At 46.3% G+C, this 27,622-nt stretch overlaps 1 protein-coding gene across 1 annotated transcript in view; it reads left to right on the forward strand.

Moving 5' to 3' along the window:
- The window catches only part of GALNTL6 (polypeptide N-acetylgalactosaminyltransferase-like 6), a 1,585,403-nt gene extending 1,557,998 nt beyond the window's left edge, over nucleotides 1-27,405 (forward strand). The window contains exons 11-12 of the mRNA XM_005683517.3: nucleotides 5,330-5,479; nucleotides 26,406-27,405. Of these exons, the coding sequence (XP_005683574.2) occupies nucleotides 5,330-5,479; nucleotides 26,406-26,573 (318 nt within the window). The 3' untranslated portion in view covers nucleotides 26,574-27,405. The remainder of the gene's footprint in view (nucleotides 1-5,329; nucleotides 5,480-26,405) is intronic.

The following is a 27,622-nucleotide window of genomic DNA, read 5'->3' on the forward strand; positions in this document are numbered from 1 at the left end:
ATGGACCTGGAGCTCATCGTACTAAGAAGTCAGACAGAGAAAGACAAATATCACATGATGTCACTTGTATGTGGAATCTTGAAAAACTGATACAAATATACTTACGTACAAGATAGTAATGCAAAAGTAGGGAGTCAAGAAACGCCTGGATTAACAGGCAGATTTGGCCTTGGAGTACAGAATGAAGCAGGGCAAACTATATTCTTTGCAGTCAAAGACGGAGAAGCTCTAAACAGTCAACAAAAACAAGACCAGGAGCTGACTGTGGCTCAGATCATGAACTCCTTATTGCAAAATTCAGACTTAAGTTGAAGAAAGTAGGGAAAACCACTAGACCATTCAGGTATGACCTTACGATTATATATCAAATCCCTTACAATTATACAGTGGAAGTGACAAATAGATTCAAGGCATTAGATCTGATAGACAGAGTGCCTGAAGAAGTATGGAAGGAGGTTCATGACTTTGCACAGGAGACAGGGATCAAGACCATCCCCCAAAAAAAGAAATGCAAAAAGGCAAAATGGTTGTCTGAGGAGGCCTTACAAATAGTTGAGAAAAGAAGAGAAGCTAAAGGCAAAGGAGAAAAGGAAAATATGCCCATTTGAATGTAGAGTTCCAAAGAATACCGAGGAGAGATGAGACAGCCTTCCTCAGCGATCAGTGCAAAGAAATAGAGGAAAATAACAGAATGGGAAAGTCTAGAGATCTCTTCAAGAAAATTAGAGATACAAAGGGAACATTTCATGCAAAGATGGGCACAATAAAGGACAGAAGTGGTATGGACCCAACAGAAGAGAAGATAGTAAGAAAGGTGACAAGACTACACAGAAGAACTATGCAAAAAAGATCTTCATGACCCAGATAATCACGATGGTGTGATCACCAACCTAGAGCCACACATCCTGATGCAAAGTCAAGTGGGCCTTCAGTTCAGTTCAGTCGCTCAGTCGTGTCCAACTCTTTGTGACCCCATGAATCGCAACACGCCAGGCCTCCCTGTCCGTCACCAACTCCCGGAGTTCACTCAGACTCATGTCCATTGAGTCCGTGATGCCATCCAGCCATCTCATCCTCGGTCGTCCCCTTCTCCTCCTGCCCCCAGTCCCTCCCAGCATCAGAGTCTTTTCCAATGAGTCAACTCTTCTCATGAGGTGGCCAAAGTACTGGAGTTTCAGCTTTAGCATCATTCCTTCCAAAGAAATCTCAGGGTTGATCTCCTTCAGAATGGACTGGTTGGATCTCCTTGCAGTCCAAGGGACTCTCAAGAGTCTTCTCAAACACCACAGTTCAAAAGTATCAATTCTTCGGTGCTCAGCCTTCTTCACAGGCCAACTCTCACATCCATACATGACCACAGGAAAAACCATAGCCTTGACTAGACAGACCTTAGTCAACAAAGTAATGTCTCTGCTTCTGAATATGCTATCTAGGTTAGTCATAACTTTTCTTCCAAGGAGTAAGTGTCTTTTAATTTCATGGCTGCAGGCACCATCTGCAGTGATTTTGGAGCCCCCAAAAATAAAGTCTGACACTGTTTCCACTGTTTCCCCATCTATTTCCCATGAAGTGATGGGACCAGATGCCATGATCTTTGTTTAAGTATCAATACAAACAAAGCTAGTGGAGGTGATGGAATTCCAGTTGAGCTATTTCAAATCCTGAAAGATGATGCTGTGAAAGTGTTGCACTCAATATGCCAGCAAATTTGGAAAACTCAGCAGTGGCCACAGGACCAGAAAAGGTAAGTTTTCATTCCAATCCCAGAGAAAGTCAATGCCAAAGAATGCTCAAACTACTGCACAACTGTACTCATCTCACACGCTAGTAAAGTAATGCTCAAAATTCTCCAAGCCAGGCTTCAACAGTACGTGAACCGTGAACTTCCAGATATTCAAGCTGGATTTATAAAAGGCAGAGGAACCAGAGATCAAATTGCCAACATTCTCTGGATTATTGAAAAAGCAAGAGAGTTCCAGAAAAATATCTACTTCTGCTTCATTAACTATGCCAAAGCCTTTGTGTGGGCCACAAAAAACTCTGGAAAATTCTTAAAGAGATGGGAATACCAGATCACCTAACCTGCCTCTTGTGAAATCTTTATGCAGGTCAGGAAGCAACAGTTAGAATTGGACATGGAACAACAGACTGGTTCCAAATAGGGAAAGGAGTACATCAAGGCTATATATTGTCACCCTGCTTATTTAACTTACATGCAGAGTACATCATGAGAAACGCTGGGCTGGAAGAAGCACAAGCTGGAATCAAGATTGCTGGGAGAAATACCAATAACCTCAGATATGCAGATGACACCAGCTTTATGGCAGAAAGCGAAGAACTGAAGAACCTCTTGATGCAAGAGAAAGAGGAAAGTGAAAAGGCTGGCTTAAAACTCAACATTCAGAAAATGAAGATCATGGCATCTGGTCCCATCACTTCATGGCAAATACATGGGGAAACAGTGGAAACAGTGTCAGACTTTATTTTTCTGGGCTCCAAAATCACTGCAGATGGTGATTGCAGCCATGAAATTAAAAGACACTTACTCCTTGGAAGGAAAGTTATGCCCAAGCTAGACAGCATATAAAAAAGCAGAGACATTACTTTGCCAACAAAGGTCTGTCTAGTCAAGACTATGGTTTTTCCAGTGGTCATGTATGGATGTGGGAGTTGGACTATAAAGAAAGCTGAGTGCAGAAGAATTGATGTTTTTGAAGTGTGATGTAGGAGAAGACTCTTGAGAGTCCCTTGGACTGCAAGGAGATCCAACCAGTCCATCCTACAGGAGGTCAGTCCTGGGTGTTCATTGGAAAGACTGATGCTGAAGCTGAAACTCCAATCCTTTGGCCACCTGATGCAAAGAACTGATTCATTTGAAAAGACCCTGATGCTGGGAACGATTGAAGGCAGGAGGAGAAGGGGACGACAGAGGATGAGGCGGTTGGACGGCATCACCAAATCAATGGATGTGAGTTTGAGTAAACTCCGGGAGTTGCGATGGACAGGGAAGCCTGGCGTGCTGCGGTTCATGGGGTCACCAAGAGTCAGACACGACTGAATGACTGAACTGACTGAATGACAAGATGGTAATAGACTCACAGACAAAAAGAAAACTTATAGTTAAATGTGGGGGAAGGTATAAATTAGGAGCTTGGGATTAACATATAAACACTACTATAAACTGAAATAGATAACCAACAAGGACATAAGTTCAATATTTTTTAATAACCTATGGTGGAAAACAATCTGAAAAAGTATAGATGTACCTGTAACACTGGATCACTGCGCTGGACACCTGCCATTTCCCCACCATGTAACTGTTTTTGTGTGCCATCCCTGGGGTTTTGTCAGATTCTCTGCATTTTCTCACCCAGGTAGGACCCCAAAACTGGGATAATCTCAGAGCCTGGTCAGAGCCAAGTGTACCGTCTGCATGTAATTCAGCACTGTGCTTGTTTCCACGTCCACAGGGTCTTCTGACAGCTCTCCGTCTGGACGTGCAGCTTGGCCTCACAGTGAGGCCCATACAAGTCCTGTCATAAAAATGACACGCGCTCACCGAGATGCTGCACCTGGAAGAAGCCCGGGGGCTGATCTAGTCCATGTTCCTACTTACTCAAGGATTTCTCCCCCTGAACCCCTCGAATGGTTGTTCAGCTCAAACTCAAGAAAATACCCTTTCCTTATAGAAACGGAAATTGTGCTTTTTCAATCTACCACGTTGTACAATCAAATTTTAGTCAATGTAGTCTGTATGGTGAAAGCTGTGGTTTTTCTGGTAGTCATGCACCGATGTGAGAGTTGGACCATAAAAAAGGCCGAACACTGAAGAACTGATGCTTTCAAATTATGGTGTTGGAGAAGACTCTTGAGAGTCCCTTGGACAGCAAGGAGATCAAACCAGTCCATCCTAAAGGAAATCAACCCTGAATATTCACTGGAAGGACTGATGCTGAAGCTTAAGCTCTAATACTTTGGACACCTGATATGAAGAGCCAACTCATTGGAAAAGACCCTGATTCTGGGAAAGACTGAGGGTAGGAGGAGAAGGGGGCAACACAGGATGAGACTGTTGGATGGCATCACCAACTCAAAGGATATGAGTTTGAGGAAACTCCAGGAGACAGTGGAGGACAGAAGAGCCTGGTGTGCTGAAGTCCATGGGGTCACAGAGTCAGACACAATTTAAGGACTGAATAACAGCAACAAAAATCAAATTAGGGAATCCATAAGTCAAATTGTAAAATTAATAGGATGGATGGAATAGAACAGACCAGGACAGGAACAGGTTGGATGGGATCTCAAAGTCTATTAAATGCAAAGAGGATAAATGTTCCATGAAACTTCTGTTCAGCTGGGGGTTGAGGGTGAGGGGAGCAGTCTGTGTGTGTGTAAACTATATCTCTTACTGGGGAGTCACAGTCCCAAACTTCTGACACTGCCCAGCAGGATTACTCTTATCAACCCCAGGAAATCAATTTGCTTATCATTTACTACCTCAAACTTAGCTTTCATTTAAATCAAAATTGTCAACTTGCTAGCATCCATCCAGCTCAATCCTACTCCTAGTCTTTTTTCAATTAATCTGCTCAGTTAGGCTAAATGTGTAGCATTTGGGGCTTTTCAGGTGGCCCTAGTGATAACCTGCCTGCCAATGCAGGAGACATAAGAGGCTCAGGTTCAGTCCCTGTGCCGGGAATATCCCCTGGAGGATGAAATGGCAACCCACTCCAGTGTTCTTACCTGGAGAATCCCATAGACAGAGAAGCTGTGGGCTACCATCCATGGATTGCAAAGAGCTGGATACCACTAAAGTGGCTTAGCACGCATGAACGCGGAACATTTAATGCACTAATTTATTACCTAAATGAGGAATGTAAAAGGATGTCCCTGATGGTCCAGTGGTTAGGACTCCATGATCCCAATGCAAGGGACCCGGGTTCAGTCCCTGGTCAGGGAAGTAGATCCTGCATGTAGCAACTAAGAGTTAACATGCTATAACCAAGACCTGGTACAAACAAAAAAATTTTGACAGAAAAGACTGATAAGGAGCATCATTAAATAGCTTCTCCCCTCCTTCTGTCCCTCTGTGTGTCTCTCTCTAACTGGAAACTTGTTTTCTTGGCCAGCCTGGGCCAACGGTGCTCCCTGCGCAGCCACAGAGCGCAAGGATCTGGCTTTCTCAACGCCTCTGTCACCCCACACCAAGCTATTTTCCTGTAAAACAGGAGCCAGGAGGTCTTCCCTGCTGAAAGGCATGCTTCTCCCCACTTGCGAATCTCTCCGAGTCACACTTACCGTTGCTTTTCTGCTGTTGCCACTCCATCAGCTCTTCACCTTCGGCTGGAGAGAGGATATCCGGCCAGGCGAGCCCCTGCACACTCGGAAGTTCTGCTTCGACGCCGTGTCCCACAGCAGCCCCGTCACTCTGTACGACTGTCACGGCATGAAGGGGAACCAGCTCTGGGGCCATCGGAAGGTAAGGGCCGCTGTCCTGTGGGCAGGGCCTGCCCCATTAGTCGGCTTGGGGTTCTCTAATGCAAAGGTTTGTTTTGTTTAACACATCGCTTTGATTTAAATTGCCACTTGAGAAGGAAATGGCAACCCACTCCAGTACTCTTGCCTGGAAAATCCCATGGATGGAGGATCCTGGTAGGCTACAGTTCATGGGGTCGCAAAGAGTTGGACACGACTGAGCGACTTCACTTATGGTGGTAAAGAACCCGCCTGCCAACGCAGGAGACTTGTAAGAGCCGCAGGTTGGATCCCTGGGTCGAGAAGATTCCCCTGGAGGAAGGCACGGTGGGCTACAGTCTGTGGGATCACAAACAGACATGACTGAGCAACTGAACAGCAAGTTTATGCAGGACACTTTATAAGTTCAAGGTGTACAACGTAATAATTTGATACATGCATGAATTGAGAAAGAATCGGCACAAGTATAGTTAACAAATCCATCGCTGAGCCCAGTTACAGTCTTGTGTGTGTGTGTGGGTGTGACGAGAACATTTAAGATTTACTCTCTTGAGACTTCCCCGGTGGCCCAGGGGTCAAGACCCCGCCTTGCAATGAAGGGAACTCTTCAATGAAGTTCCAATCCGTGGTCGGGGAGCTAAGATCTCACATGCGGCAGGGCCACTGAGCCTGCGTGCTGCAGTTAAGATCAGATGCAGCCAAATAAAAACAAATAAGTAAAACCACATTATAAAAAAAAAAAAAATCAGTCTCTTAGCAACTTTCAAGTGTATGATACAGAATTATGCACTGTGGTCTCCATGCTGAACATAACATGCCCAGAAATGTGCCCGTCTCAGAACCGGACCACCCTCCCCGCCGCTTCACCCCAGCTGTCAGTTTCTCTTTAGGAGGCTCTCAGCCGCCACAAGAAGAGGAGGGACTCGTGTAACGAGGCTCCCTTGTGTCTCCCACCACAGCAGGCACCCAGGGTGAGCTCCGTTTGTGGTTATTATCACCACCAGGGGGAGCCCTGCGACAAGAACAGTAACTTGCTGAAGCGCCTTCAAATAGAACACTCCAATTACCACCCACATTCCGAAGACATCTGAAAGGAGAAGCTGTTTTCCCTCCCCTTCAGCCCCTATGTCTAGCTGGTCACTAAGACTTGTGACCCCACCCTGTCTGCCATTTCTGTGGCTGCAGACCCTGATTTCAGACCTCTCCATCTCAGCCCTTGGAGAAGGAAATGGCAACCCACTCCAGTGTTCTTGCCTGGAGAATCCCAGGGACAGGGGATCCTGGTGGGCTGCCATCTATGGGGTCACACAGAGTCGGACACGACGGAAGCGACTTAGCAGCAGCAGCATCTCAGCCCTGGACGAGCGGAACAGCTGTCCAAAGGGCCACCTTTTCCCCCGACCCACCTTCCATCCTGAGTCAGAGGGGTACCCACAAACTCTGGTCATTCATTACGTTCCTCTGGTTTATACAGCACTTGGTTTCCCACTGAGAAGATAAAGTGCCTTCTCCCAAATTCTCATCCTGATGCTTCACAATCTGGTCAACGTCACGGTTGCTTGTCAAGCCTATGACATCCTAATTCATCCTAAAACTGTGATGTGATGATTTTTTTTTTTTTTAATTTTGCTGCACCAGGTCTTAGTTGCTACAAACTCTAAGTTGCGGCATTTGGGATCTAGTTCCCTGACCAGAGATCGAACCCAAGCCTCCTGCATTGGGAGCTTGCAGTCGTAGCCACCAGACCACCAGGGAAATCCCTGTAATCTTGAATAAGCTATTTCACGTGTAATTTTCAACTTCCACATCAATATAATAGAGACAAGAGTTTGGTGAAATAAACCGTGGAAAATTTCCAGCACGATTCCTGACCGTATATGATCAGATTTCCACCCAAGAGGGTGACAAGTATACATTTTACATGGAGAATGGTGGTGAGTCCTGATATACAGCAATCTCTGCCATGAAATGGAGCTTCCCTGGTGGTTCAGTGGTAAAGAATCTGCCTGCCAATGCAGGAGACACGGGTTCGATCTGGAGAAGGAATGACAACCACTCCAGTATTCTTGCCTGGAGAATTCCAGGGACAGAGGAGCCTGGTGAGCCATAGTCCATGAGTCTCAAAGAGTGGGACACGACTGAGTGACTAAATAACAATGACAACCATGCTAAGAAATATTAACTCCTGTTATCCTTGCAGAGTAAGAGCGACCTCCCGTGTCCTTTTCTTGCAAGGAAACATTTTTATGGGACTATAACACATATCTTCATTGGGGTTTCCCCAGATGTAGACCCTGAAGTGAGGATTTGGGTACCAGTGGTTTATTTGGGAGATGTCCCCCAAAATCATGGCAGAGAAGTGAAACGTGAAACATGGAAGGGAGGAGAGCCAGTACAGGGTACGTGATGAAGGAAGTGCCGCTGCGGGCATGTGTGCCTACTAAGTCGCCCAGTCGTGTGACTCTTTGCGACCCCATACTATAGCCCATCAGGCGCCTCTGTCCATGGGATTCTCCAGCCAAGAATACTGGTGTGGGTGGCCGTTTCCTACTCTAGGGGATCTTCCTGACCCAAGGATCGAACCCACATCTCTTTCGTCTCCTGCATTGGCAGGTGGGTTCCTTACCACTTGCCACCCGTAGCGGGGGAGGTCAAGTCCTGGACACCTCTTTAAACAGTCTGGAACACACACCAGAGGCAAGTGGGAGGGCATATTCACACACCAGCGCAGCTACTCTTGGTTGGGGGGTATGGTGTCCATTCCTGACACCTCTGTGCGGGGTACAGCTCCTACAGGCAGAGCCGTTCTAGAGCCCAGAGAACAGCCTTACAGAGAGAGAGAGAGAGAGAGAGACAGTGGCCAGCTTCAGAGGTCAGGTCAGCAGGCACCTAAGTCCTGGGGTCTGAAGAGCTGTGGGCAAACGCTGTCAGAATCCTACCCTACCCATCCTTGCCAACAACACACAGCACATCGGTTTCTTTTTCTTTTCCTTTCTCAGTTCTGTGGTTATAGAATGAGATCACACACAGGTCTGTTAGCCTTTGGGGATATCTTCTTTGAGAAGAACCTGTTCAAGTCTGTTGACCATGTTTTAACATGGGTTGTCTGGACTTTTTTGTGTTGTTAACAGATTTGGGAGCATTTTTGGTGTATCTAGGTATAGTGTTTTGTTGGATATTTGTAAATATCTTACGCCAGTCAGTATCTAGCCTTTTCTCCCTCCTTGGTGAAGAGCTGTTCTTCATGATTATTGTCTTCTGTGTCCTGTTTAGGAAATGTTTGTCCACACCAAACACCTGAAGCCAGTGTTCTAAGCCATCTTTGGCAGCTTTGTGGTTTAATCTTCTGCATTGTGGTATATATTCCCTGAATAGTTTTTGTGTACAGTGTAAGAGGGGGTTGATTATTTGTTTCATATTTATAGCCAATTATCAATCATAATTTACTAAAAAAAAAATAAAAGTTCCCACTGCAGGGAAGTGGTGCCTTTGTCATAAGTCAAGGGACCTTATATACCTGGCCTGTTTATGAATCCTCATGTTTGTAACCCTCTGACCAGTAAGTCTTAGCCATACAGAAAGTAAACTGATAGAAACTAACAATCTAACATGAACCAAAACCCCACAGCATCACTGTTAGTGGCGAAATGTTTCAGCTTCCCTTTGGAAACTGGGGGCATCCCTAGTGGCTCAAACAGTAAAGAATCTGCCTGCAATTAAGGAGACCTGAGTTCAATCCCTGGGTCAGGAACAACCCTGGAGGAGGGCATAGCAACCCACTTCAGTGATCTTGTCTGGAGAATCCCATGGGTGAAGGAGTCTGACGGGCTATAGTCCAAAGGGTTGCAAAGAGTCAAATGAGAGTCAGCACGCACATAAAAAAATTCAACCAAGATATTAAAGAAAGTAAAATTACCTGAAAAAAAAAAAAAGGCTAGTAGGGCAATATTGTGAAGATAGCTGTTCTTAGCCAGGTGTTTACATTTCATGCAAAACCATTCAAATCCCAGCAGGTTATTTGTGGACACTGATGAGCAGAGTCTGGAATTTACATGAAAATGAAAGGGTCAAGAATAGCCAAGAAAACACTGAAGAAGAAAAAGAGCAAGTATCAAACGTCATAAGAAATGCACTTATTAGTGTAGTCTGCTGTTGGCATAAGGACAGACTGATGATCTAGAAGGGGAGGCCTAAAGGGTTCTGATGGGGCAGCCAGATGGAGAATCACTTTTCTCGTGCCAGCTTTCAGCTACTTTCCTTACCCTCCTACTTCAGCTGGAATTGCTCCCTGCGTGTATTCCTATCCCATTCTGTTCCTTTCTTTATACTTAGAGCATGTGTGATTCACAGCTAGTCTCCCCTTACAGAAGTTAACCACATGAGGGCAGGAACTTTTTCTTTGATTTCTGTATAGCCTGCCTAATACCTACTACATGCTTGCAGGCTAAGTCATTTCAGTCACGTCCAACTCTTTGCGACCCTATGGACTGTAGCCCGTCAGCTTCCTCTGACCATGGGATTTTCCAGGCAAAAATACTGGAGTGGGTTGCTATGCCCACCTCCAGGGGATCTTACCCACCCAGGGATCGAACCCACATCTCTTATGTCCCCTGCATTGGCAGACAGGTTCTTTACAACTAGCGCCACCTGGGAAGCCCCACCTGCTACACTGACAATCCTAAATAAGCTTTCGTTGAACGGGCTCAGTTACTGATCTGACCCCGTCCTTTGTGAACCCCAAGCTGCGCTGCATACAACGTAACACATCTTGTGGTCTCAGAACCACTATCACGGCTTCCCCAAAGTCCAACAGTGAAACGTGTGCATCACTGCCGGGGTCCAGCCCCGGTGGATCCAGGGAAATTCGAAGCATGGACGGCGTAGGCGAGGAAAACTTGTTTGTTAATATAAGAATATAAGATTAGATTAGGGAGAAATAGTGTAGTAGGAAAATTAAGTGGAGAAAGAAGGCTGAATAACTTGGCTTACGGGGAAGGCCAATAAAGTTCCAGACAAGGAGCTTGCACCATCTACGTTGGGCCACCGGCGCCCACTTGAATAGCGAAGGGTGCCCCGCCTTAGGCTCCCATTCGCGCGGGTCTTAAAAGCCAGGGCAAGTAAGCAGACGTGGTGAGCCGCCCCGCTCCAGATGGGAATTCAGCCTGAAATTAGAGTAAAGAGGAGAGGGAGGGAGAGGGAGAAAAAGAGAGAGAGAGAGAGACAGGGGGAGCCAGATTCCCAAGAAACTAGGCCGAGAGACTAGTCCGAGAAACTGGTCCATCCTTTATTGTTCAGAAGGCCTTTTATACTTTTGATAAAACATGGAGATCAACGGGTAACACAAAGTTATGCAGCGTTAGCAGCCCAGATTCTTATCAAAACCAGGCTTCTCTTTGCATACCTAGTTGTATACACAAATCTTAGGTAATTTACATCATCGTCCGGCCAAAAGGGCCAATTAACATTTTACAGCCTTTTTTCTGATAAGGGTTTGTCAACCAGAAGACTTATTTGTGTTGTTCTTCCCAAAGTCTGGTGCCACTCTCAGAAAGCACTAAATAAAGTTACATTCTTACATAGCAAGGACACAAGAGGAGTGCAGTGATATATAACAAAGAGAAAAGTAATTAACTCAAAAGTCTAGTGTTGCTAACATCAAAACTATTATATATCTTTTTCCATATCCCATTTACATTGATTAACATCCTCCCAGGTGCCTAAAAGAATATGGAGGCCTGGCAGCAGTCATTGAGTCAGCAGTGAAAACCCTCTACCACTATAATTTTTAGCTCTTTAGAAAAGGCTCTGTATCTTTAAGATGCTTTTAAGCTTTGTGCCTCTCACAGTTGGGGGGCTGTAAGCAATTCACAAGCTGTAAGAGGTCCAGGGGAACCTGTTAGGCAAGCTAGAGAGCTATCAGAGGGGTTTAACTGAAACATCCCTTTCAAATGCAGAAGACTAAAGCCCTGATTTGACTTTTTCCAGAGAATATCAGACAAGCAGAGCACAAAAGCCGGCAGATTTTTTGGTTTTGGGGGCTACATGCTCAGGAAATTCTAGGGAGAACCCCTGAAGCCTGATCACGTCCTTGCGTTTTGTCAGGCTTCCTTCCTCATGACCTTGTCACAGGCGGGATTCCTCACGCTGGCCCCCGGCACATCACGTTTCTGAGTTGCTCTCTGGAGGCATTCGTACAGTTTAACTTCCACAAGAAAGGGCTTAAAAATAACATCAACAGGGAACTTCCCTGGTGGTCCAATGGCTAAGACTGCACTCCCAATGCAGGGGGCTTAAGTTCAATTCCTAGTCAGGAAACTAGATCCCACATGCAGCAACTAAGATTCTGCATACTGCGACAAAGACTCCGTTGTTCAATCACTAAGTCGTGTCTGACTCTTTGTGACCCCATGGACTACAGCACGCCAAGCCTCCCTGTCCTTCACTATCTCCCAAAGTTTGCCCAAGTCCAAGTCCATTGAGTTGGTGATGCTATCCAACCAGTGATGCCAACACCTGGTGCAGCCAAATAAATAAATAAATTTAAATATTTTTCTAAAAATCATCAAATTAGAAAATACAGATTAATTTAAAAGGTACATGTCAGGCTAAACTGATAACACTGAAACAGTCACATTACTTTAAAAAGTGAGTGGGTGGAATTCTTGGCATGTATCTGCATCTGACTATTTATGGGACCCTATGATACAGGCCAGAGCTTTGGCCGCTTAGCCCATAAACTCCTTCTGGCCCACAAAGATGCCAGATGGATGGCCACAGCTTGTTATTTTTAAATTATTCCGGTTATGTATTGATTTAGAGCCCAAAATGAGGCAATGAAGAGTTTAATTAAAAGGCATGGAATTTGACTCTGGTTCTGATAAACGAAGCCCCACTACCGAGTTCTGGACTTGTGGTCATATTTAGACAGTCAGGCTACCCCCAGTCATCCCAATCATTTCTGCATAGTCCCAAGTTATTACAAAGCTCCAAGGCCTCTGGGGCACATGCATGCTCCGTCCGTCAGTTGTGCCTGACTCCTCGTGACCCCATGGACTATAACCTGCCAGGCTTCTCTGTTGGTGGAATTTTTCATACTGAAAAAAATGGCAAGTAGGTTGCCATTTCCTTCTCCAGGGGATCTTCCCGATTCAGGGATCAAACCCACATCTCCAGTGGCTCCTGAATTGCTGGTAGATTCTTTACCACTGAGCCATCTGTGAAGCTTTTGGTACCACACAGATTAAATTTAATCCATTCTGATCAAGACAGATTCCAAATACTTAAACAAAGCTTGTCTGACCTTTACTTCTTACTTCCAATTAAATGGCCCAATTTCCTGCCACTGTTCCTGAGATGACTTCAATGGGCCCACCTCAGCCTCCTGGACACTGATTCTTAACACACTCCAGATGGTCCTAGAGGTTGGCGTGATGCCCAGAATGGAACACAGTATCCTAGGCATGTTTAACCAAGGACTAGAATGAGTTTCTAGCACCCTTTTGTTGGGAATTTTTAAAAAAACATTTATTTCTTTATTTGGCTGCGCCAGGTCACTTAGTTGTGGCATTCAGGACCTTTCAGCTGTGGCAGGTGAACTTTTAGCTGCAGCATATGGGATCTAGTTCCCTGACCAGGGATTGAACCCCGGGCCCCCGGCATTGGGAGCTCACAGTCTTAGCCACTGGACTACCAGGGAAGTCCTGTCTCAAGCCTTTTTGTTATGAGAAATATCTGTTAAATTAGCTCGAGCTGATTGGTTTTCTGCCTTCACTTCACATACTTGGCTTCTTAATGAGTTTTCAGTATTTAAAAGGCCACGTTCGCTCTGCTACACAGACGTGTCACTGCAGTCTTGCACCTGTATGGTGCCCCTTCCGTACCTGGGTAGCCATCCACATCCACTGGTTTCTGTTAAGTTCTCCCTCGCCAGATTGACCCCAGCCTGGACTTTGGCCCAGCTTATCAACAGGTGAACTAGTTTATTCCAGCCATGAATTAGAGCAGATCAGTGGGCATGCAGGCCCTCATGCAAGTCCCCGATCCCGGTGAACAAGGCCCAGAACCGAGCCTGCCGTTACATAATCGAGCTGATGCTGATCCACAGCGAGCAGTCATTCAACCAGATGCAAGCTCGCCTAACAGCGAATCACCTTCTAGCCCACATTTCTCCAGCTGACCCGCAGGGGAAAAAAGGAGGATTTTCAAATGTCGTGCTGAAAACCAGATACACAATGTCTATATCATATCCTATACCCTGAAGATAACAGAGACATAAGTGTTATGCCCTGAGAAGCTGGGATCCTCTGTTCAAATTGATGAGTCAAAGATGAGGGAGGGTAATAGTCCCTGGGAGGGAAACGCCTTCACCGCTGCCATGAAACTACGTTTCCACCAGGGTAACCTTCCCATTCTGTTTTTATTCCATATGTTTAACCCGGCTGAACTTGTGACATCATTTAGAGGTCACGTCCTTTTAACTTCTTCCACGTCTGGATACCTTAGCCACATCCCTGCTGGTTACCATTCTACTGAATACATTCAGCTGCCACCTCTGGTCACCAGTAGAAAGGTTTCATCATGGTTTCTATCTCGGGCTCTAACGTGTGGACAAAGACCGGCTGAAGGGAATGCCAGCCAAGATCGAGACTGTCAAACTTGAAAGGACCTTGGTAACTGGAACTATACGCGTGTGAGATCAGCATTTGCTAACGGGGACAGCTCTTCCCTGGGGGCAGATGTGGGTCTGGGGCCGGACTGCTGGCTGGCTCGGCTGAGAGGGGGCGGGGCAGGCAGAGGCCCTGGGGGACCCAGGGTGGGAGTCCCCCCTGGGACCACCAGCAGCGGTCTTGCCTCTGGGATCTTGGGAAACTTGTTTCCTCATTATCAAATGGCAATAATGACAGTATCGGCCTCAGAAGATTATCATGGGGGTTTCCCTGGTGGTCCAGGGGTTAAGAATCTGCACACCAGTGAAGGGGACACAGGTTTGATCCCTAATCAGGAAGCTAAGATCCTACATGTTGAGGGGCAATTAAGCCTGCCCACCAAAACTAAGACTCGATGCAGCCAAATAATTTTTTTAGAAAACAAAGTTATTGTGATAATGAAATAAAATGTAAATACCCCTAGAATGCGACACTTCATGAGTGTTAGCTCTCACTCTCCTGCGCACGTGTGCTAAGTTGTTTCAGCTGTGTCTAACTCAAGGCTCCTCTGTCCGTGGGGATTCTCCAGGCAACAACACTGGAGTCGGTTGCCATGCCCTCCTCCAGGGGATCTTCCCAACCCAGGGATCGAACCCGCGTCTCTCATGTTTCCGGCATTGGCAGGCAGCTTCTTTACCCCTGTGCCACATGCCCAGAAATCTCTTCCGATTTGACTTTCACTCTCCCAGTAACTTTGCCTCCGGGAGAAGACAGGCTGTCTAGCCATCTTCCTGTTCTATTGCAGCTGTGTAGCTGTCACGAAATATTAGAATGCAGACTCCGCAAGAGCAGGGCTTTATCTGCTTTCTTTCGTACAGAATCCTCAGTACCTTAAACACTGTTTGGCACATAGTAGGTGCCTAAGTAAATGCACCCGGCTTCCTGGTTGTCCACATTCACTCTCTCTTTAGGTTGCTTATGCGGTTGAAGTAGATAAAGTGAGAAAATCTGAGCAGAACATTGAACACTACGGAAGCCCAACACATAAATACATACTCGACGAAGAGCAGCTATTATGGCGTTGACGTGACTCCCGGCAGGTTTACGGAAGGGAGATGAACAGCTATGGTCAGATGGAAACAAGATCAGGAACAGATGGGTTTTCTCTACTCTCGGAGTTTTCAGTCTAATAGGGAAGCTGACAAATTTTTAAATTGAATATATTAAGTGTACAGGATAATATGGTAACACCACATGAGGCTCATCCTAGGTCAGAGAGGCAGACAGGGCTGCTCTGACACACTACCCTATAAATGGAGACCTGAAAGGGAAACAGGATTTAGGTAAGTGAAGAGAAGCATCTGAAAAAGAATGGATATGTGTACGTATATAACTGAGTCATGTTGCTGTACCCCTGAAACGAACACAACATTGTAAATCAACTATGTTGCTATTGCTGCTGTTCAGTGCTAAGTCGTATCTGACTCTTTGTGACCCCATGGACTGTAGCCTTCCAGGCCCCTCTGTCCATGGGACTCTCCAGGCAAGAATACTGGAGTGGGTTGCCATGCCCTCCTCCAGGGGATCTTCCTGACCCAGTGAACGAATCCGCATCTGCTGCATTGGCAGGCAGATTCATTACCAACCGAGCCGCCAGGGAAATCAAATCGACTATAGTGTTTGTCATTCATTCGTGTCCGACTCTGCAACCCCATTGATTGTAACCTGCCAGTCTCCTCCATCTGGAGATTTCCCAGGCAAGAAAACTGGGGTGGGTTGCCTTTCCTTTCTCCATCCCGACCCAGAGATGGAACCCGGGACTCCCACACTGTAGGCAGATTCTTTACCATCTGAGCCACCAGAGAAGCCATATACTCGAATACACTCTAAAGTAAAAGTTTTTTAAAAAATCCCAGATATAGGGATCAGCTTGTACAAAGGCCCTCTGGTGAGGAAGAGCTTTGTTTGCCGGAAGCATGTAGCAACCAGGTGAAGTGTGGGGGGAGATGATGCCCTCTAAGGCCAGAGGCAGGACCTTGTGTACAGGACCTTGGGACTATGCTAAAAATTCAGCCAAAGACAGGAAAGAGTGTGAATGGTGTGAAGAGCAGAGCTGCAACAACCCACAGCTGGTTCTGTAAGGATTCTGGCTGCTCCTAGAATGGAGGGTACATGCACGCCCATCACTTACTCGTAGCCCAGAAACCAGCAGTGGAGTGGACGGTGGGGCCGCCAGCACCGCCTCAGCTCACCCATGGAGGCCTCAGTCGGTCGGAGTGGAAGAAGCATGATTTCTGATTGGCCAAATTACCCACTGATGCAGGAAGACCAGTTTTCTCCTGTAAGGAATTGTACCTGTCACAGAAGAAATGGAAAAGGAGAGGCAATAAAACTGCATTATCCCCTTTCTGCCTGCTGCTGCTGCTGCTGCTGCTAAGTCGCTTCAGTCGTGTCCAACTCTGTGTGACCCCATAGACGGCAGCCCACCAGGCTCCCCTGTCCCTGGGATTCTCCAGGCAAGAATACTGGAGTGGGTTGCCATTTCCTTCTCCAATGCATGAAAGTGAAAACTGAAAGTGAAGTCACTCAGTCATGTCCTACTCTTAGTGACCCCATGGACTACAGCCTACCAGGCTCCTCCGTCCCTGGGATTTTCCAGGCAAGAGTACTGGAGTGGGTTGCCTTTGCCTTCTCCGCCTTTCTGCCTACCAGAGTGTTATTTGCATTCTCCAGAGTTCTTCCAGAACTCAAAAGCCACTCATATATCAACCTGGTTCTTCTCCACAACCTTAGGAGGTGGGAAGGCGGATAATTTTTATCCCTTCTCTCATCCCTCCCTCCTCCTCCCACTCCATTCATTTTGCAGACAGAAAACTGAAATCACTGCCGAATGAAATGATCATCAAAGATTATTGTCAGAGATAAAACTAGGATTAAAATCAGATTCATAATCCTGAGCCTCCTTTCTCTCCCATCCATATTAGAAATAAGAGGACATGAAGCTTTTATCTCTTACAAACACATTTGCTGTCCATGTGAGTTGTGGGCTTCCCAGGCAGCACAACTACTTGCTTGAAAACCCAGGCCTTAACATTGCACCCCAGTGTCTTCCTGGTGTAGAATGAGCCCATCCTCAGGAATTCTTCGCTTGCTCTCTGTGCTTCAGCCACACCAGTGACCTGCTGGTCCCCTCATGTGATGGACAGAGCCTCCCATCGCCTCTGACTGTCTCCTACGGCTCTCTCTCACCCTAGCCTCCCCATGTTCTTCTGACCCACACTTAGGGTCTTCCCGCTTAGGGCCTCTGCACTTGGTGTTCCCCTACCTGAAACCTCTGCCTCCAGATATCTTCATGGCCAACTCCCTTACCTTCTTCAAATTTCCCCTACTCAAGTGTCACCTTCCAGGTGAGGTTCACCCTTACCTCCCTGTTTAAGTTTGCACACCGGCCCCTCCCTTGGCACCTTTCAACAAGCTACACATTTTACATATCATTCTTGTTATTCAGTCACTAAGTCATGTCCAGCTCTTTGAAATCTCATGGACTGCAGCATGCCAAGCTTCCCTGTCCTTCACTATCTCTCTGAGTTTGCTCAAACCCATGTCCATTGAGTCGGCGATGCCTCCGAACCATCTCATGCTCTGTCATCCCCTTCTCCTCCTGCCCTCAATCTTTCCCAGCTTCAGGGTCTTTTCCAATAAGTCAGCTCTTCACATCAGGTGGCCCAAGTATTAGAGTTTTAGTTTCAGCATCAGTTCTTCCAATGAGTATCAGGGTTGATTTTCTGTAGGATTTACTAATTTGATCTCTTTTGAGTCCAAGGGACTCTCAAGAGTCTTCTCGAGGACCACAATTTGAAAGCATCAATTCTTTGGCACTCAGCCTTCTTTATGGCCATGTATGGTCACAATCGGACATGACTACTGGAAAAACCATAGCTTTAAAATCACTGCAGATGGTGACTGCAGCCATGAAATTAAAAGACACTTACTCCTTGGAAGGAAAGTTGTGACCAAACTAGACAGCATATTAAAAAGCAGAGACATTACTTTGCAAACAAAGGCCTGTCTAGTCAAAGCTATGGTTTTTCCAGTAGTCATGTATAGATGTGAGAGTTGGACTGTAAAGAAAGCTGAGCACTTAAGAACTGATGCTTTTGAACTGTGGTGTTGGAGAAGACTCTTGAGAATCCCTTGACTGCAAGGAGATCCAACCAGTCCATCCTAAAGGAGATCAGTTCTGAATATTCATTGGAAGGACTGAGGCTGAAACTGAAGCTCCAATACTTTGGCCACCTGATGCAAAGAGCTGACTCATTTGAAAAGACCCTGATGCTGTGAAAGAAGGAGAAGGGGATGACAAGAGGATGAGAGGGTTGGATGGCATCACCGATGCTACTCAGACACAATGAACATGAGTTTGAGTGAACTCTGGGAGTTGTCGATGGACAGGGAGGCTGGCATGCTGCAGTCTATGGGGTCGCAAAGAGTCAGACACGACTGAGCGACTGACCTGAACTGAACTGACTACACAGACTTGGGTTGTCAAAGTGGAGTCTTCTCTGCTTTCTGATATGCTGTCTAGGTTTGCCATAGCTTTTCTCCCAAGAAGCAGCATCTTTTAATTTTGTGGCCACAGTCACCCTCCACAGCAATGTTGGAGCCCAAGAAAATAAAATCCGCTACCGTTTCCACTTTTCCCCCATCTACTTGCCGTGAAGTGATGGTACGCTGATCGTGTATTGGCTGCGCCCTGCTGCTCACTCCCTACCCCATCTCTAAATGTAAGCTCCAGAAGGGCAGGAGTCTTTATATTATTGAGTTTATTGGGACTTCCCTGGCGATCCAATGGTTAAGAACCCACCTTCCACTGCAGAGGACAAAGGTTTGATCCCTAGTTGGGGAACTATCATCCCCTATGCCTTGGAGCAACTAAGCCTGTGTGATACAACTACTGAGCCCACGTGCTCTGGAGCCCACAACTAAGACGCAACACAGCCAAGTGAATAAATAAAATTTTTTTAAAGTTTATTGATACATCCAAACCATCTAAAATAGTGCCTGACAAACAGTAGGTGCCCTATAGATTTTTGTTGAATAAACTGAGCCCATAAATGGACCTGTTAGTTCATATTTCTCTGCTCATGCCTTCTTCTCTATTCATCCTAACCCCCCAAAGCTACAGTCTCACTGACAAGTTTTACTCCAAACATGTCTTGTTTACCTACCGGTCTCTCCCATTTCTAATGCCAGGAGAGGCATCTTCAGTTATCTTTCAATGCCTACTTCCTGATACACACACACACCAGAAAATAAAAGGCACTTAATAAATATTTGTTACCTTGATGTCCACCAACAAATGAATGGATAAAGAAGCTGTGGTGCAATGAAACACTACTCAGCCAGAAAAAAGAACGCATTTGAGTCAGTCCCAATGAGGTGGATGAACCTAGAGACTATTATACAGAGTGAAGGGAGTCAGAAAAATAAAAACAAATACCATATATTAATGCATATATATGGAATCTAGAAAGAAGGTGCTGATGAGCCTATTTGCAGGGCAGCAGTGGAGACCCAGACACCAAGAACAGACTTGTGGACACAGTGGGGAGGGAGAGGAGGGACAAGTTGAGAGAGGAGCATTGTTTTTCTTAGCATGCACACATTTTTAATTGACGAATAATTGCTTTACAATATCGTCTTGGTTTCTGTCATACATCAACATGAATCAGCCATAGGTATAGATACGTCCCCTCCCTCTTGAACCTCCTTCCGACCTCCCAGACCATCCCACCCCTCTAGACTGTCATAAAGCCCCAGGTTAAGCTCCCTGCATCATTCAGCAAATTCCCACTGGCTGTCTATTTCACATATGGCAGTATAAATAAATATTTGTTGAACTCAAAAATGCCCTGGGTCCTGTTGTATTTCGGGCAACTCGGACCATAACTATACAGAAGAGCTCATTCCTGAACTGTAAATTACTTCGGCTCCATAAACCTTTTCCATATCCAGGAGATACTGATGTATCCATTTGGATAACTGATTGAGGCAGGTGCCAATTTTTGCAAGTCCTGTTTTGCCAGGATTTCAGAAAATGCAAAATGGTCTTGAATAGCTGGACTCAGACAAGATGATTAGCGCGTTCTGACTTTGAGAATTAGGGATGCTATCCAACTAAAGATAAGAGGAGAGGAGGCGTGGAATCACTATTAGTTACTTACTGTACGTCGGACGTTACACCAGTGATTTTACGTATATTTTATCCACAACAAACACAGGAAACAGATATTATTATCTGTATCTCACAAGTGAGGAAGCTGAAGTTCAGAGCATAGTAATCATCAGAGGTCACGTAATAAGTGATTGGCCTGACCAAATTTCCTGGGGAGTAAAGGCCCCTGTCCCCTTAGCCCCTGCCCAGCACCAGGCCGCCTCCCCTGCCGCCACGCAGGCACTTATCTGGGGGTAATCATCCTGCACATTATGAACTCACACACCTATTTTACTGTCTTTGCTTCGTTGGTGTGTGATGCTTTTGTTACCCTGAATATGGTGTGAAATGATTTCTACAACATCTTGATTCTTTTAAAGTCTGGACCCTACAAAAGTACAGAATTTAACAAAATTTACTGCGGGCCTATGAATACCTCAGAGGGTCACACAGGCCTGCTTTGAAGAGGTGTCCCCTCCAGGTGTGTGCACGTTCAGTCACTCAGTCACGCTGACTCTTAGTGGCCGCATGGACTGTAGCCCTGCAGGGTCCTCTGTCCATGGGATTATCCCAGCAAGGTTACTAGAGTGGGTTGCCATTTCCTTCTCCAGGGGATCTTCCGGACCAGGGATCGAACCCACGGCTCCTACATGCCTGCATCAGCAGGCGGGTTCTTTACTGCTGAGCCACCTGGGACCTGCCTGAAAAGTCTACCCAGCCTTTCACCCTGGGGACCAAATGGAATTTAGCCTGACCTGATTTGATTACAAAGAGTATTTCCATATTCTTGATTATGTAAATTTTCTTAGGTAAAAACAAAACAGAAAAAAGCACAGGAGGAAGCAGTCAGGGAAGGCAGGAAGGTTGCAGGAGACAGTTTGCGGCCTTATTTTTTGAACAGAGAGGGTGAGGGCTCTGCTTCCCTCAGGACTGAACAAGGGAACAGTCCAGGTAAAGGAGGACTGCTAGGGAGCCGCAGACTCGACCAGAGCAGTCGGAAGTCTAGCCCAGAGGAAAAGCTGTACCGGGGGGACTTCCCTTGTGGTCCATTGACAGCTAAGATTCGTTGCTCCCAATTCAGGGGACCTGGGTTCCATCCCCGGTCTGGGAACTAGATTCCACATGCAGGAACTAAGAGTTCACAATCCATAACTAAAGAGTCTGTGTGCCACAAGTAAGACTCAGTGCAGTCAAGATAAATACAGTAAATTAAAAAACAACAACAACAACTGTATTTGGTTCAGTTCCAGCATCTCCTGTCATGAGTGAGGAGACTAATGGAGTAAGGGGCTGTCATGGTGTGTATGTGTCAACCCCAATCTCCCAGTTTATCCCCTGCTCCCTTGCCTTCTGGTAACCGTAAGTGTGTTTTCTACATCTGTGGGTCTCTCTCTGGCTCTTGTAGAAAAGCCCATTTGTGCCCTTTTTTAGATTCTGCATATAAGGGATATCATATGATATGTGTCCTCTGCCCAACGCACTTCACTTGGTATGACAGGCTGCAGGTCTATCCATGTTGCTGCACATGGCATTAGTTTGCTCTTTTTTATGGCCGAGTAATATTCCACTCCATACATGCTACTAGCTATAAGATGGATAGCCAACAAGGACCTGCTGTATAGCACAGGAACTCTACTCAATACGCTGTAACAGCCTATATGGGAAAAGAATTTTAAAAACAGTGGATATAAGTATTCATATACCTGATGCGATTTGTTGTACAGCAGAAACTAACACGGTGCTGCAAATCAACCGTGTGCTCAGTTGCTCAGCCATGTCCAGCTCTTTGCAACCCCATGGGTTGTAGCCCGTAGGCTCCTCTGTCCATGTGGTTTTCCAGGCAAGAACAGTGGAGTGGCATGCCATTTCCTACCCTAGGGTATAAATCAACTATACTCCAATAATTTTTTTTTTTAAAGAAGTACTGTCATAGGACAAGAGACTACATTCACAGACGATGCACCAGCCAGGAGAAGCATCAGTAATGACATTCAGAGATCCAAAAGCTTAGCTGAGAAGAAACATAATGATGATAATGTATAAAGATCCCTGGAGGAGGAAACGGCAACCCACTCCAGTATTCTTGACTGGAGAATTCCATGGACGGAGGAGCCTGGGGGGCTACAGTCGATAGGTTTGCAAAGTGGCAGACACAAATGAGATGACTTAGCACAAGCACACAAGGTCAGAGTGGGAAACGTATGTTCCGAGGTCACTAAAGATGCTTCCAGGGACTTCTCTGGTGGTCCAGTGGCTAAGACTCCATGCTTCCAATGCAAGGGGCTCAGGTTCGATCCCTGGTCAAAGAACTTAGTTAGCAAGTGGTTAGATCCCACTTGCTGCAACCAAAGATCCCATGTCCCACAGCTAAGACCGGGAACAGCCAAAAAAAGAAAAAAGATGCTTCCAGAATGTTCCCCTTTAGGATCTGCTGGAAATGCCAAAGACACGGAAGCTCAGTCTGGAACCAGAGAGTCATCTATTAGCCCACTGAACGTGGCTGATAGAGTCTATTTGATGCCCCATCATTTGTCTCTGTCTCCAGTGAACTTTGGAATAAAACGTTCATTCAATTTCACAGCTGGGAGAGGCCTCAGGGACGGATGTTATCCACCCCCTCGTTTTATTGATGAGGCTCCTCAGACGCAGATAGATTTGGGGGACTCCGCTTTTCAACTTGTATGAGAACCGGAAGAGCAGTCACAGAGACGCCCGCTGGATGGCTCAGGGTTGTGCTGAGTCTGCACGCCCCGCCGGCTCTCCCCAGGAGCAGACCTGCGTCTGCCAGAGCCTGAGTTTCAGCTGGAGAGCTGGGAAAATGCGATCACCTTGCAGCTCGGAAAATAACATTCAGATAAAATGTTCAGAAAAATCTGGTTTGGCTTTTGTATCCTAGCTGGGAGGCACAAGCTGAGAAAGGAAGAGAATTAAAACATGTTCTACTCCTTCCCCCCGTCCCCCGCCCCCCGCCCCCGCTTATTTTTTTACATTTTATGGAAATAGACATCTGGGGAGAGAAACCGTGAGCCTCTGCTTGTCTTGAGACATCGACAACGGTGACAATAGAAAGAACTCTGGCTGGTTAAGAGGAAAGAGGAGTTTACAGATGTGGAATAAAGTGAGGTTTAGAATTTAGCAGGTCACGTAGAATTTTCATGACTGTAACAGCTTTAGGGATGCTCTTTGAGAAATTGATTTAAATACACTAGGCCTATGTAGCTAAACTGGCAGAGAGTGGGGGCAGGAAACGGAGTGGGAGGGATGCTGAGAAGGAGGACTGGGGGGCAAGGAGCCTGCTGCCCAGGGAGCCGAGGGGGCCGCAGTGTGTGTGTGCGTTGTTGCGGGAGGTCTGTCGTCTTGGAGTCAGCGTCCACCCCAGGAGGAAGGAAGCGGGTGAGTTCAGAGCACAGCCCTCCTCCTCAAGAATCTGCTGTCTCACCCTTGCAAGAAGAACTCCCTCCAGCTGCCCTGGGGTCTCTCATGATCCATGCGCAGGTTGGAAAAGAATTTCCAGACATGAGACAGAATGAGAGGAGAATCAAGTTTACTAGAATGGGAGATGCTGTTAGAACATCGGGCCAGCTTACGGGAGAGCCAAACATTTTTGCAAGCTTGCAGCCAATTTTTATAGTCTCAGACAGAGAAAATTCCTACTGAAATGGTGGCATTAGATGATTAGCTAGGATGCTATAGCGTGGAGAGTAGGGTGGGCATTTTACATAGTAGGGGGGTCAGGGAACTGGACAGTTGAGATCAGGAAGCTCATGGCAACAGTTCCTATGGGGCTTGGTCAGTTCCAGAGACTTTTATACTGTGACCTTGATACAGGGATCCATACCTGTGACCTTGGCATAGGGCTCCACAGGGGCAACCAGCAGCTAGTGAAGCAGGGGACGAGGGAAATGGGCAGGAGGCCCTGGCAGCCTTCTTGCTGTAATGAAAACAAAATCCACAATAAACTGGGGAGACTCAAAAGAGAACAGAGGAGAGAAAGGGAACCTTTGTATCAGACGCTCTGTATGTACACTCCAAGTGGAGACGTGCAAAGGGCACTTTGGGCTGCCACCTCCCTCCTTCCTTAATCTTCCTGCTATCACAGGCACCCAAGTATGCAAACATCCGGGTCCTGAAGGACATTAAATATTGGCTAACAACCAGAGTAACGCAGAACTGTTTACACGGGGTGACTGAGAGACTCTTTCACTCTAAGCATGCCAAGTCTAATATTCCTCAGTTAAAGAAATTCATCAGAACCTCTAAATGTTTTCCTAAGCTAAACAACAAAACATTCCTTGTTCCAAAATTTTAAGCAGTCGTCTGGGGACATTTTTACATGTTATGGACACCTTTTTTTTTTAATGCATAGATGCTGTAAGAGACAAAAGCACTGATTACTAGTTAAAGATCCTTTTCTCATACCACTGACGGCCTTCTTCCTGCTCGTGCAATGGAAAGGGGGTGTGGGTTCATCGAGGATGTTCACACAGGAGCTTGCTCACCACTTAACTTCTGTGTTCTGCTCACACCTTCATCCAAAGCTTTATCATGCACTGAGGGATCACTGCCTCCTCCATTTGACAGAAAACAGTGCCAGTTACACCACAGGAAGAGCTTCGATGCCAATAAAGGGTCAGGAAGAGACAGAAGCTCGAGTCAACGGATTTGAGTTTGTGCTTTGAGATCCTGCCTGTGCTCTGTGAGCCCCCAGCCCCCGTGTTCATCCTGGGACCCTCACAACCCTGCGTCTAGCTCTCTTTGTTCCTGGTCCTCGGCTATTTCCCTTTCCCATTGCAGGCTCAGCACAAGGGTAGGGAAGGGACTTCCCTGGTGGTCTCACAGTTAAGAATCCACCTTGCAATGCAGGGGATGTGGGTTCAATCCCTGGTTGGGGAACTAAGATCCCACATGGTAACTACTGAGCCTACACTAGAGAGTTCACGCACCGCAATGATGCAACTAAGACCTGAGGAAGCCAAATAAATTAATTAACTTAGAAAATAAAAGAGTAGGGAAATGATGACTCTTCTGATCCTGTCTGTGTGTGTGTGTGTGTGTGTGTGTGTGTGTGTGCGCGCGTGTGGCACTCTTTGTGCGTGCGTGCTCAGTCACTTCAGTCGTGTCTGACTCTTTGTGACCACATAGACTGTAGCCCTCCAGGCTGCTCTGTCCATGGGATTCTCCAGGCAAGAGTACTAGAGTAGGTTGCCATTTCCTCCTCCAGGGGATCTTCCCCAAACCAGGGGTCAAACCCACATCTCCTGTGTCTTCTGCATTGGTAGGCAGATTCTTTACCACCGAACCACCTGGGAAGCCCCAAGGCAGTGTTTACTATGAACTAAATTACCATTTCTGAATGCATCCCTCTCCCCCAAATAGCTGGATTACTAGATACTTAACTAGCAACTTCTTGTAGACTTCTCATCTTCAAAACCTCAGTAGGTAGCAAGATGCTTACCGCAGAGCAGGAAATGAATGGATTGCATTTTTTTAAATGAATGAATGAATGAATGGTTTCTGGCTGAACCTTCTGGAGGCCCCACATGGCACCAATGGTTCCTAGGAAACCAGGTTTCCCATGGCAACACCACCTCCTATGCGGATTGTGCCTGTTGCTCAGTGGTGTCCGATTCTTTGCGACCCCATAGACTGTAGCCCACCAGACTCCTCTGTCCATGGGATTTCCCAGGCAAGAACACTGGAGGCGGTTGCCATCCCCTCCTCCAGGGGATCCTCCCAACCCAGGGATCGAGCCCAGGTCTCCCACATTGTGGGTGGATTCTTTACTGATTGAGCCACCAGGGAGGCCCCAAAATACTGGAGTGGTAGCCCATCCCTTATCCAGGGGATCTTCCCGACCCAGGAATGGAACCGAGGTCACCTGTATTGCAGGTGGATTCTTTACCAGCTGAGCGACCAGGGAAGCCCATTGTTGGACTTGGGAGGTATTCTGTTTCTCACACTGCCAATATACACTGAGATAGCAGGGATAGTTTACTTCCTCTGTATATTTTGGGTTCCAAACATTTGCCATACATGATGTCCATCTCTCCCTTCCTTTCCCATCCCTGCAGGACAGAACGTTGTTCCATCCTGTGAGTAACAGCTGCATGGACTGTAACCCTGCAGAGAAGAAGATCTTCATGGCCAGATGCGATCCTCTCTCAGAGACTCAGCAGTGGGTGTTTGAACATATTAATATGACTGTTTTAGAAAAATTTAACTACCATGCCAGCTCCTAGGAAGAAAGAAAAAGGAAGGACGAAAAGAGTGATTCCTTACAGATGATAAAAAAATTCAACTTTAGCCAGCCTCTGGGTCAAAGGAGTCAGGAATAACTTTTCCTAGATCCGGGAAGCCTGGTTGGAAATATCTGTAAATGCCTTGTCCAAGTAGGGCATCCTAAAGAACTTCCTGCATCCCGAAGAACTTGGCTGAGAACCTCGCCAGCTGCTTCTGAGAACTTTGAGCAGTCCCCTTGCTGGCCAAGGGCAAAGATGACTTAGGGACCTTTCCAAACAACTGCTGAGTTAATAAATCCTAGCATTTCTCAGGTCAAATCCTGCAGTAGTGAGTAGCTATGAATGGATCCTATTAAGTGGGTGGGTGGGGGTGGAGATGGAGGGTGTGACCCCTCTGACAGCCTGTTGAAGGTTTAGAATGAGCCTGTTCTCCAACTAGAATGGTTCAGAGTGCTGCAGAGGATTCTAGAGTGCACATACCATTCTGTGTTCTTGTGTTATTTTGCCATGGGTGTGCTGAGACTTAAATTACATCACGAAACCGACTTCCAGCGTCTCCATCACTGACATCTGTCATTTTCCTTTCACAGCAGAGGTAACTTACTGGTCATAAAAGTTCATGCTCCATAAGCCAGCTGGAGTTCTAATTTAGTGCCCTTGTATGAATCCAGTTGAAAACAAACACAAATAAAAAACTATGCTACCGAGTTACTCCAAAGAGAAATATTTCATGGAAGCAGAAAAATCATGTAAGGTTTAGGAGAGGAATTTCACTAGGAAAATCTATTTTTACTTTTCTATTATTTTTAGAATTTTCAGAGTCTGATGTTAGTTCAGTCGTTGTTTTATTAAGGAAGGACATGGAGGGAGGCTGATGTAATTTGTTGAGGAGATTCTTAAATCCAAATAAATCTACACTCCAAGAAACGTGTGAAAATGACTTGGTACACTTCAGTTATGTCTGGTAAGGGCTGGGGACACAGAACTGGTTGGGCATTGCTTTGGGCTGGCTTTTCTTTTTGTTGTTGTTCATTTGTTTTATAGTGTAG

This window comes from Capra hircus, chromosome 8 (genome assembly GCF_001704415.2).
Source record: "Capra hircus breed San Clemente chromosome 8, ASM170441v1, whole genome shotgun sequence".
In the NCBI taxonomy this organism is placed as follows: Eukaryota; Metazoa; Chordata; class Mammalia; order Artiodactyla; family Bovidae; genus Capra; species Capra hircus.